Source organism: Hippocampus bargibanti, linkage group LG14 (assembly GCF_051943395.1).
Source record: "Hippocampus bargibanti isolate YZ-2025 linkage group LG14, ASM5194339v1, whole genome shotgun sequence".
NCBI lineage: Eukaryota > Metazoa > Chordata > Actinopteri > Syngnathiformes > Syngnathidae > Hippocampus > Hippocampus bargibanti.
The window spans coordinates 16,290,329-16,302,530 of NC_142747.1; the positions used below are offsets into that span (position 1 = coordinate 16,290,329).

Sequence of the window (12,202 nt, forward strand, 5' to 3'; positions counted from 1 at the left end):
AAAACCCCGGCACCGGAGTGTACACATTTTTGCACATCACCTGGCAGTGAAAGAGTTGATTAAATAGAAGACCACAACTTCAGTGGAGTCACAGAATTGAGTTGATCTAATAATTATGCAAAGCTATTGAAAGTAATTAACCACCACAGAAAAATGAATCTACAAAAGATAATTTATTACCTCTTGACAAGAAGGTCACGCTTATCTCAATAACCAGGACAAAGGCGCCACCTGCAGGACTTAAAACTCAAATGTGAGTGATGAGGCAGTAAATTTTTGTAGTTTGTTTTTATTTAAAAAAAAAAAACCTAAGGCTCCAGGTGTGATGTCTGACAGACCAGACGCTGGGTGCAATGCTTTAACAAAAACACAGTCCAGAAAAATCAACAGTTGAGTAAAGATCATTATAAAAAGAACCAAAAAAAAAAAAAAAAAAACACATTCTCAGTTTGTTTCACTGCTGCAAACACACCTTGTTGCGAAGAGATGACCGGTTTATTTCTTGGCGAAAGAGATCTTCATGGCGTTACTCTGCGTAATCTTGAAGCCTTGCAGCGCTTCGCGTGCAGCGCCGGCCTGCACGTCGCTGTCGAACTCCACAAAAGCGATGTCGTGCCTTCCGGGGACCAGACGCACTTCCTTGAAGCCCGGGAACCTGCAGAGGCAAACGACAAGGCGTTCTGTGTTTAAAAAATGCGGGTGGGATACAAATGTGCGGGTGATTAAATGCACTGAGTTGTGACTGACTGGTTGAAGAGCATGGACAGCATAATATCGTTGGTTTCTTCGGGCAAGTTGGTGAGAAAGAGGATGTGATTGGGAGGATTCTCCGAAATCTGGAAGCAGAAAGCAGTTGAAAACACTTTGCGTACAACTTTCACAATTTATTATCATTTTCCATATTAACTCATGCACAAATTTATTCGGGAATTGAAAATGCGATGTTGAGCGCCATTCTCGAATTTGTTCGTTTTTTTTTTTTCATGCTTAAGTGCCGATAAAGCGCTGGCCATGGCCTCCGGCAATGTTTTTTTCTTTGCCACAAGGGGGCAGCATTTCCATTTTATCCATGTTATTGCTTTGTTTCACCCAACCCGGAACAACTCAAATAGATAGAAAGCTAACTAGTTAGCCAATCGATAGCCAACAGATACCTTGCTAGATAGCCAGCCAGCTAGATACCCAATAGCTAGCTAGCCAGCCAGATAGCTAATAAATCGCAAATAGCTAGCAAATGATATTTTCTTCACCGTTGAATTAATAATAATACATTTAATTGACAAGCACGAATTAGTCGATCGTTATCACCCAACACCTCCATAGCGGCATCAAGACCTGAACAGGGTTATAGTTAGTGAGATATTTAATAGCTAGCTAGTTAGCTAATAGATAGCTACCAAGATATTTAATAGATACCTAGCTAGATAGATAGATAATAGATAGCTAGCTAGATAGCCTGCTAGCCAGATAGATAGCTAATAGACTGCAAATAGATAGCAAGCTAGGTAGCCAACTAGATAGCCAGCTAGCTAGCTAATAGACAGCAAATAGATCAACTCCTCGCAAGCGCTATGTAAACCAACGTGTATGTATTGCATTGTATTTTGGGCAGCCGCCCTCATTTCAAGTTCATATAATTCCAGACCCATATAATTTAGGAATTAACTCTTTTAGGGTTTTCTTGCGAGGGTGCTGATAAACCACTGGCCGGACCTCTGGCAATGTTTTACCCTCCCTCGAGGGGGCAGCATTTGCCTTTTGTACAGCCGCCCCCATTTCAAGCTCATATAACTCCAGACCCATGTAATTTAGGAAATAACTTTTTTTTATGAAAAGAAGAGTCTAAGATTTCTTACGCAGTATTGAACATTTATGTAGTCCTAAAACTCATTATTCTGTGGGTCCTGGAATTCAAATGACAAAAACCCTGGCACTGGAGTGGACACATTTTTTTTGCACGTCTGGCAGTGAATCAGTTAAATTTGACGTTTGTTTTCTTGTTTCCCTTCAAACTATCAAAGATACTAGACATAACTGCGGAACGATAGCTAGCTAGCGATATAGCTAATAGATAGCAAAAAGATAGCAAGCTATTAGTTATCTAGTAGCCAGCTAGCTAGTTTTCTATCTGCTTGAGTTATTCCGGGTTGAGCTGGCGCGTATGGCTGCCGCTGCTCACCCACAGAAAACCTTATCCCATGACTGTAAAGTGACCTTGAGAGTTTTGAAAGGTGCTTAGAAATGAAATATATATTATTTAAAAAAAAAAGCCATCAAAAGACGACAGACAATACCTGGTGGTGCATCTGTCCGGGCATCATCTGACCATGACCCATGCCACCAGGGGGCATTTGACCAGGTGCCATCCCTGGCGGGGGCATCATACCCGGCGGTGGCATGTACGGTGGCTGTCCTTGCATATGCATCATGCGTCCCCCCTGGTTCATCTGTGTCATTCCCTGCAGAGAATGTCAATGAAAGCAGTGACGACAGTGTGCAGCGATTGTTTATCGGGAGACTGTGAGATCAGATTTAGGAAGCCTTTAATCGTCCCATAATGGGGACATTTGCAAATAATAATAATAATAATAAATGTTAGAAATATGAGGGTTTAATGATGAATACTAATGTGTGCATCTTACGGCCGCGCCTGCAGCCCCGGCGGATGATTTCTTGTTTCCGCTTGATTCTGACTTGGGAGGCTTCTTCTTCTTCTCCTTCTCCTTACGATCACGCTCAACATAAGTTCCTTTCATTTTGGCAATGATGTCCGAATCCTGATTGGCATATTGGATTCGCTGTGAAAAGAGTTGATGGAGAAGATTTATCATGATGTTATTTTTCTAAAGGAGGCTAAAAAAATGAATGCCACCAAGGACATACCATGGGTTTGTCATAGAAAGGAAATCCCTGCATAGATCGGAGAGCATTGGAGGCGCTGTTGACTTCTTTAAAGATCACAAAGGCTTGACCTTTCATTTTCAAAGTACGTGCAACCAAGATGTCTAAAATCTGGCCAAACTGGGAGAAGATCGCGTACAGAGACTTCTTCAACTCTGGGGAATGAAAACAGATACATCGTTCACATTGCACACCTTTAAAAATACATTTAATGTGTACTAGAATAAGACTCTGCGTTCCCCATTTTGAGATATACTACATCACATGACCCAAACAGGAAAAACACAGCAGAAATGTGATGTATCTTAACCCAAAACAAGAATTATCCTTTTTTTACGCAATTATATTTTCCAGAATGTAAGGCACACCTTCAAACTATGCCATTTAAAAACATTTTCCATACATAGGGCGCACCACAATATAAGGGGCACCTTCAATGAATGACTATTTTAAAACGTTTTCCATTCATAACACACCGCATTCTGAGGCGTTGAGTCAGCTTTTGAAAAAATATTTTCTTTTAGGTTGGTACTTCCTGTCACGTAAATTAATTATGCATGATGGTTCCTCCGTTACAAATACAAATAGTATCCAACTCCATATTACCTAGATACAATGTTTAGAAATGAATTACGTTAAAAAGTAATTCATTGTCAACTTTTTAGGATGCTTCACTCATCATTCATGCGAAGGCAGTCGGCGGTCCTCACCATCTTTCTTAATTTTCTCGTTCAAGTTATTGATATAGATCGTGTGATTCAGCCGAGCCTCCGTCGTGGCCATCTGAAAGTTCGAAAAGAACACAGATTAAGTGGAATTAACATTACTAAAAAGACAGAAGACGATATTTAATCGACTGAATGAACATCGAGAATTAGCAACCGCCATTCATTTGAACGGCGTGTGGTTAGCATTAGCCAAAAAGCTAATTCTAACACAGCATTGTTAGGATAAAAACCTTGTTTTTTTACAGACATATAGGAACCACTTAAAAGAAGAAACAACGAATCATGCTCAACAATGCTTGTAACGAAATAAGTGAACTACACGGAAAACAGATAATAAATAAGATAAGACAGATAATAACAGATAATAAAAAGCTAGTACGTACGTTGAACACGAAATCAAACGCGGATGGATTCGGTGCTCAAGTCTCGCGATAAAATTGAAGCATTTCTTCTTCGTCGTAATTTCGACAAACAGCCTTTACGCACATTACTGCCACCTTCAGATGCGATTGCCACATTGCATTCTACAATAGGCAGACATGTGGTAGTTCTGAAAATGAAACTTGATTTATTACTTAGTTTATATGGTTACTCGGCCAAGTTTTGAAAATGAGCTCTTAAATGAGCTCTTAAAAAACGCAATTTTTCATAAATAACAAATTAATTTATGAATCAAAATGTCCTGCAGGGGGCGATAATGCGTGTTCGGCGAGGCAACCCGCCGACTACATGAAGAAGAATGTTGGAAGTTACCAAATTTGGTTCCAAACAACCGGCTACACAGATCAAAAAGGCTTACTTATCAAAACAAATCACGATGTGCAACAAAACAATGCGAATAATGTTTGATGGTCATAATCGTTCGGAGATGATCACCACGACTTTTTAGCACATCGAAACGAACTATTTTCGATGCGGAAAGAAGGTTGCGAGTTGTTTTTGCACGCTGTTGGAAACTGTCCTTGACAGGTCATCAGAGGATATGTCGGGGCTCCACGTGTCCCTTCTTCCACCACCTCCTCTGCCACCTCCAGCACTTCCAGATTCTACTGGCAAAAAGAAGTTGTATCAAACGATAGCAGGCGGCAAGAGCCCACTAGAAGGGGACACCACAGAACCTCTCCTACTCATCAGTCAGAGGGAGAGCAGGTGACCAATAAATAATAATAATAATGATCATAATAATAAAAATAACTTTGGACCAGTTGTTCTATTATGACTGTATCGTTTCCTCTGCATCAAATGGTTCATAAGATAAAGGTCAATTGCATGCATAGCTTATGCGTTAAGGTATCACAAGCATGCACAATAATGTCATCGCGCAAGAAAACAAAACATTACATTTTGTGTAATTCATTTGTTTTCAAAATAGCCAATCCTCACAAAAGCTACCTTGTTTTTGTTCGTTGATTAATGTACAAAAGCTTCATTTTTACCTCAGAATAGCATTGTGCTTCAGATACACAATGCATATCAGAATCATCTTTATTGGCCAAGTGTGTAGAACACACGAGAAATTTGTCTCACGCTACTCTCGTATCATCATAAAAAACATGACAAACACATAATAATAACAACAACTATAATAATAATAATAATAATAATAATAAAAACCAAATAATAATAATCCATAATTAATTAATAATATATTAATAGTAATAATATATTTCATTTATAAGCACCTTTCAAAACTCTCAAGGTCACTTTTGTTCGCGAACGAGCCCGTTCTTCTCACAACAAAATGGCTGCCGACTTTTTTTGTCCTCTACTCCCCGCCCCCAGTCTTTGGTTAAAGCCACGTGATTGGTCAAGAAGGCAGCAGTGAGGGGAGGTGGTTTAAACATTAAAGAGACAGGCAGACGACAGTGAGAGAGTTTCAACTTTGATAGTTCAAAGGCAGTGTAGACTGCAAGGTTAAAATATCCCATCAATCAGACTCCATTAACAACCCACTCAAGTCATCTGTACACTTGATGCAAAAAGCTATCAACCCAGCTAAACAGAACACAATTGATGAGGAACTAGATAAAATTATCACAGAGAAAGCACCTACAAGGGATAATTCCTCAAAATGGTGAAAGAAGAAGGCTACGTTCCTAATCAAGTGTGTGATGCTGAGGAAACCGGCCACTCCATTCCATCAAGCCATCAACGACCATCACAAAGGTAAATAAAGCGACTTTATTTTACAGTACCGTTTATTTCTTTAATTATAATACCATAGCACATTTATTATACATAAAATAAGGTACATTTTGAGTAGTTTTAAGGCTTAGAAAATTAGAAAGTAGAAAATTATCTTTTATGGGGACCAAGGAACGGATTATTCTCATTTTAATGGTTTCCTATGGGAAATTAATTTTTGGGATACACACTTTTCACCTTACACACTCTGTCTGGGAACCAATTAAGTTCGTAAGCCAATGTATCACTGTATATTTCTTTTATCTCATACTTGACTGTTTCAGTTGTACTCTTTCCATATGCACAAACATATAGGGCACATCATTTCTTTCTTGTCTGTTGCAGTTTCAGCCGAGATCTCCACTGGACTCTGGTAAACACATACGTGCCTTCGCTCATCCAAGATGGGCCACAGTGAGTGCGGAATGCTCGTCAAGTACTATCGTGTTCTACCTTTGACTGATAGGATACTTATGTAACAGTGGAAACTGTCGCAATATTTCACATTGACGTCATTATTAGGCATACTGTATTTGCCAGGGTGTGTCCGGACGCCGATTGTGTCTTTGTTTACTTTGTAGGTGTGGCTTGGTGGCCTTGTGGATGGCGGCTCACCTGCGGCGAGCGGCCGTTGATATGGACGCCGTGGTTCAGGTTGCGCTCAGCCGAGGCTTTACAGTACAGGGTGAAATGTTCTCAGGTAATGTAAAGGGAAATGGGGTTTATGTTTGTTTGAATAGTACTGTGACAAATCATTTAGGTTCCTATCCTAGCTAAAATTGAAACACTCTCATAGCAATAACCAAAACACTCAAATAATGATTGAATCACTTTTTCTTTCCCTTTTCTTTCTCTTTTTCTCTCCCCTTTTATTTTCCTTTTTCATTTATATTTTCTTTCCTTTATTCCTTTATTCCTTTTTTCCTATTTTCTTTCATGTTTTCTTTACTTTATTCCTTTTTCCTTCCTTTTTTCTTTCATTCCTTCCTTTTTTTCCTTCCTTCCTTCCTTCCTTCTTTTTTTTTCCTTCCTTCCTTCCTTCCTTCCTTCCTTCCTTTTTTTCCTTCATTTTATCGTTCCTTCCTTCTGTTTTTCTTTCCCTTTTTCTTTCATTTTTTTCTTTCCTTTATTCATTTTTCCCTTTTTCCTGTTTTCTTTCCTTTTTTCCTTTCCTTCCTTCCATCCTTTTTCATTCCTTCCTTCCTTTTTTCATTCTTTCCTTCATTCCTTTTTTCTTTACTTTATTCCTTTTTTCCTTCATTTTTTTCCTTCTTTTATTCTTTTTTCCCTTTTTTCCTTCCTTCATTCCTTCTTTTTTCCTTCGTTCCGTCTGTTTTTCATTCCTTCCTTCCTCTTTTCCTTCCTTCCATCCTTTTTTCATTCCTTCTTTCCTTTTTCTTTCAGTGCTTTTTTTCTTTCCTTCTTTTTTCCTTCCTTCCATCCTTTCTTCATTCCTTCTTTCCGTGCTTTTTTCCTTCGTTCCGTCTGTTTTTCATTCCTTCCTTCCTTTTTTCCTTCCTTCCATCCTTTTTTCATTCCTTCTTTCCGTGCTTTTTTTCTTTCCTTCCTTTTTTCCTTCCTTCCATCCTTTTTTCATTCCTTTCATTTTTTCTTTCCGTGCTTTTTTTCTTTCCTTCCTTTTTCCTTCCTTCCATCCTTTTTTCATTCTTTCTTTCCTTCCTTCCATCCTTTTTTCATTCCAACCATCCACCCATCCATCCATCCATCCATCCATCCAGCTTTTCCTTTCAGGGGTCGCCACAGCGAATCAGTGTCCCTGTTTTTATGCATCCTCTTCTATCGAACCAGCTAGCTACCTTCATGTCCTCATTCACAACATTCGTAATGTGTTTTAAAACAATTTCATGTATTTTTTTTTTTTGTTCAGCTCGTAACATGGCGTTGCTGGCCCAGGAAGTGTGTGGCTGTAAGGCGGAGTTGCTAGCGGGTGGTTTGAGTGGCGAAAATGCCAACAGGATTGTCGCACACTTGTGGAGCAGACAGCCTGTTCTTATCCCGTATCCATTTTTAAAGAGAATAGCGGGGAAAAAGACAGCCTGGATCTTATGATGACCGAGTATAAGATTTTTCTTGTGATTGTCCATTTAGACAGTCAAAACATTTGTAGAGGTAGGACTTGTGCTGTATTGCTGAACCCAAATACAGATGTCCACCGCATCAATTTCAGGGCGCATTTGAGTATGTGCCGCAAATCTGAAATTATTGTTGCCAATCTGAGCATCCCAAAAAATGCGATGCAGGTTAATAAAAGGATGCATGACAGTGTTTTAAAGAATACAGTGATACCTCGGTTGATGAACCCCTTACGAACTTTTCGTTTGAATAAGGTATATTTTGTGTAGTTTTAAGGTAAATTAGAAAGTAGAAAATTATGTTTTATGGGGACCTGGGAACGGATTATTCTCATTTTAATGGTTTCCTATGGGAAATTAATTTTTGGGATACACACTTTTCGCCTTACACACTGTCTGGGATCCAATTAAGTTCCTAAGACGAGCTATCACTGTATTGTCCAGCCATCACTTGAAAGTAAGTGGCTTTGGATGCAACTGTGTCATGGATTCAGAAATTCAGTATCGAGGTGGTCACTAAGCAAATTAGCCACATTATGTCAAAGTGGAGTCCAAGGGCGGGAAGACTTGCAGGTGGACACATTTTCAGATGTAGGCTACTCACAAGACAAAAATACTGGACAGACTGAGCATACCTGCAAATAGTTTTAAACCAGGGAATCTGCACCTTAACATTAGCCACCCAGATATGATGAAGACTACAACCATGAGCCTTGCGAGCGTGGCGGCCATCGGGCTCACTGGGCTGTGGCTTCAGGTAAGAAACGGATGCCAAAAATCAATACAATGCGGCATACAGTTCCTGGAGTGGGTCAAAAGCAAAATGTAATTTAATGGGTTGACGAAATCACAAACTCATTCACTGCCAGACGATGTGCAAAAATGTGCTCACTCCAGTGCCAGGGTTTTTGTCACTTTCACAGGACCCACAGAATATTGAGTTTTAGGGCTACATAAACATTCAATATGGCGTTAGAAACCTTAGACTCTCTTATTACATCAGAAAAAGAATAAGAAAAACATTGTTAATTCCTAAGTTATATGGGTCTGGAGTTATATGAGCTTGAAATGAGGGCGGCTGTCCAAAATACAATACATACATACATTGATTTATATAGCGCTTTAACAACAGCTGAAGCTGTAACAAAGCACTAACATGGACAAAAGGCAAATCCTGCCCCCTTGTGGAACGGAAAAACATTGTCAGAGGTCTGACCAATGCTTTATCGGCACCGCAGGAAGAACTAAAATTCGAACAAATTCGGGAATGGCACTCAACGTCACACTTTTCAATTCCCGATTAAATTAGTAAGTGGCAGCGAATGAGTTAAAAATGAAATATGATACATCCCCAATACTTATTATTAAATGTATTACTGTATTTTCTGGTGTATAAGGCGCACCGGAGTATAAGGTGTACACCCAATGAATGGTGTATTTTCAAACATTTTATCATATATAAGGCAATGAATGAAAAAAGTTTGACAAACATCATATAAATATATACGTTTTCTAAATATATGGCACATATACTGAAGACATATAAGGCGCACCTGGCTATAAGGCCTAGGGTCATCTTTTGAAGAAAATCACAGTTTTTGGGTCCTCTCTCTCTCTCCCGGCAAATTGGCATTTTCGTGTTTATTATGTTTGTTAAAGTCATTATAAGGGCCTTGCACGCTGAGTCTGAGAAGACAGTAATAGCTATCTAGCTGGCTAACTATGAGCTATCTATTGGCTTGCTAGCTAGCTTTCTATCTATTTGTCTTACTATTCTATTTGAGTTACTTCCGGGTTGAGTGAATGCTGGCGCGTGTGGCTGCCACTGCTCAACCACAGAAAAACATCCTGTGACTGTGTAAAGTGATCTTGAGAGTTTTGAAAGGTGCTTATAATTGAAATGTATTATTATTTCATCTGTGCTGTATGTCTTGCATATTACCATATTTGACAATAAAGCTAACTTTGACTAATGCGTGCTGTTCAATTCCACTTTATTCATGTAGAGCAGGGGTCTCAAACTCGTGGCCCGCGGGCCAACTGCGGTCCCCGAAAGAATATTTTGCGGCCCACCTTGATATGAAAGATTAATGTTAGTGCACCCCGCATGATTGAGATGAATGAAACGTGTGTGGAACTGAACAAATAGGCAAGAGAAGCCATGTTTAGGACAGTTCATGTTCAATATTTTATGTTTTATGTTAAGAAAGTTAAAGGTGAAAGAACTGTGAATACAGACATTTGAAACTTTATTAAAATAATTAGTTTTCCTGTGGTTTTATCAGTCGTCTGTATCTGCCTTATAATAATTATAATTATTTTATTTATTTATTACTGGTTCATTTATTTTTTATTCATTTTTCCATTTATTCATTGAATTAATTTTTTTGTGTGTTAAAAAAAAGATTTTGAGAACATTGGAAAGTTTTATCTGTGCTTTTCTTGTGGAAATCCTGATGCGGCCCAGCCTCGCCCAGACTCTGCCTCCAGCGCCCCCCGGGTAAATTGAGTTTGAGACCCCTGATGTAGAGCATTTCAGAAAGTGAAAGCACAAATATGTCACATAAAGCAGGGGTGTCAAAGTCATTTTTTGCCACGGGCCACATTGTCGTTATAATAATAATAATAATACATTTTATTTCAAGCGCCTTTCAAAACACCCAAGGACACTTTACAATAAAAACAATAAAACAAAGCACATAACAATAAAACCATGGTTATGGTTTCCTCTCGAGGGTTATGAATTTGGGGAACCCAGTAGAATGTTTAAATCCCTTCAAATATTACATATGGAGCACACAGCAAATTAATGAATAACTCGTTTTCAAATCTGAAGTCAAGAATAATGACTTTTATTGTGGTTGACATCCAAAAATATGAAATTTTGGCTCAGATTTTAGCAATCATCATGGAATTTAACAAGTTTGATTTGTTTTCGCGGGCCGAAAAAAATGATGTGGCGGGCCGGATTTGGCCCGCGGGCCTTGACTTTGACACCTGTGACATAAGGAATGATGTAGTTCAATGTATTTCAGATTGTCTGACAAGAGCCTGACCGCTCATGCCTTTGTTTACAGGCGCTTATAAATGAAATGTATTATTATTTACCTTGCAGGGGTTCTCTTGGGTATGAACCAAGGGGACATCGGGACAGAACCCACACAGCAAGACTCCACTCTGCCATGGATTCACCTGCGTGGACATTCCAGTTCCTCCTCATCTTGTCCCACAGTGGACATCTCACACCTCAGAGATATTTACATCCTGGCCAAGCAGGGGAAAAGTCTGCGCTACCAACTGTGGACTTTAGACAGCGTCATTCGAAGCAATGAGCAGCTGAAATCGTTGGACCCGCAAAGATCCAGCGACGGAACACAATATGTGCTCCCCAAAGGTGGAGTAGAAGCCGGGTTGGCTGGTCAGGCTGTTTTACTGCATGTAAGGACAGAGTGTGGAACAGATAAACAGGCAGTTTTAAAAGGTCAGGAGTGATGCTGTTTGTATGTAAATATGGACGTATTGTTGTTCATGTGTTGAAGTGAAGTCTGTTTTAATTTTTTTAAGTACTGATTGAACTCCTTTAATAAAGGTGCAGACATTAAATATGATGCTGCGAGTTATGTACGTACATTACTTTTCTTTTTTGCACATTAAATAATTTCCTTCCATTTTCATGAATTCAGATGCGTTTCTAAATTCTTGAAACATGTTTCAAGATAATTGTTAGGGCAATTCACAATACAAACACAGTTTTTACATCTTTTCTATTTCTTTACAATGTTTTATTTTCTCGGACTTCCTGTCATCATGTCACATTCTGTCCGTCTTTATATCATTTTATTTTCTCGGACTTCCTGTCATGTCACATTCTGTCCGTCTTTATATCATTTTATTTTCTCGGACTTCCTGTCATGTCACATGCTGTCCGTCTTTATATCATTTTATTTTCTCGGACTTCCTGTCATCATGTCACATTCTATCCGTCTTTAGATCGTTTTATTTTCTCTGACTTCCTGTCATGATATCACATCCTGTCCGTCTTTACAAAAGCTCTCCCAACCAGCCCCTCCCACTTTTTCTCTCTCCTCTCTGCCTCGCCTTCGGGGGCAGTTACATTTTATGCCGTCCCGAAGATTAAAGAATCTTTTTGTTTTTACTTTTGATTCCTGCTTCATTAATGATGACCCTAACAATAATAACATGAAAATGAGCAAATACAGAACTAAAAAAATAATTATCAGTAAGAATATCACTCAACTGCTTTGGTTATTTCAGCCTTTTGAATTTTTGGGGTGT

General features: G+C 39.0%; 2 protein-coding genes across 4 annotated transcripts; one reads left to right on the forward strand and one right to left on the reverse strand.

Moving 5' to 3' along the window:
- Positions 1-298: 298 nt before the first annotated feature.
- snrpa (small nuclear ribonucleoprotein polypeptide A) lies at positions 299-4,076 on the reverse strand. Of its 2 annotated transcripts, XM_089014589.1 has the most exons (8): positions 4,013-4,076; positions 3,612-3,684; positions 2,884-3,056; positions 2,643-2,798; positions 2,295-2,459; positions 748-836; positions 473-655; positions 299-356 (listed from the first exon to the last, which is right to left on the reverse strand). In XM_089014589.1, exons 2-7 carry the CDS (start codon positions 3,682-3,684, stop codon positions 496-498), a joined length of 816 nt encoding a protein of 271 aa, XP_088870715.1. In that variant the 5' UTR covers positions 4,013-4,076; the 3' UTR covers positions 299-356; positions 473-495. The 2 variants fall into 2 exon arrangements, with proteins under 2 accessions (XP_088870715.1, XP_088870714.1); XM_089014588.1 differs by having other exon boundaries at positions 299-655.
- Positions 4,077-4,208: 132 nt separating this feature from the next.
- Positions 4,209-11,817, forward strand: actmap (actin maturation protease). 2 transcript variants are annotated; one of them, XM_089014586.1, is made up of 6 exons: positions 4,209-4,778; positions 6,159-6,227; positions 6,395-6,513; positions 7,702-7,831; positions 8,593-8,663; positions 11,022-11,814. In XM_089014586.1, the coding sequence occupies exons 1-6, from the start codon at positions 4,612-4,614 to the stop codon at positions 11,396-11,398; spliced, it is 933 nt and encodes a 310-aa protein (XP_088870712.1). In that variant the 5' UTR covers positions 4,209-4,611; the 3' UTR covers positions 11,399-11,814. The 2 variants fall into 2 exon arrangements, with proteins under 2 accessions (XP_088870712.1, XP_088870713.1); XM_089014587.1 differs by lacking the exon at positions 4,209-4,778 and adding an exon at positions 4,785-5,795 and having other exon boundaries at positions 11,022-11,817.
- The last annotated feature ends 385 nt before the right edge of the window (positions 11,818-12,202 follow it).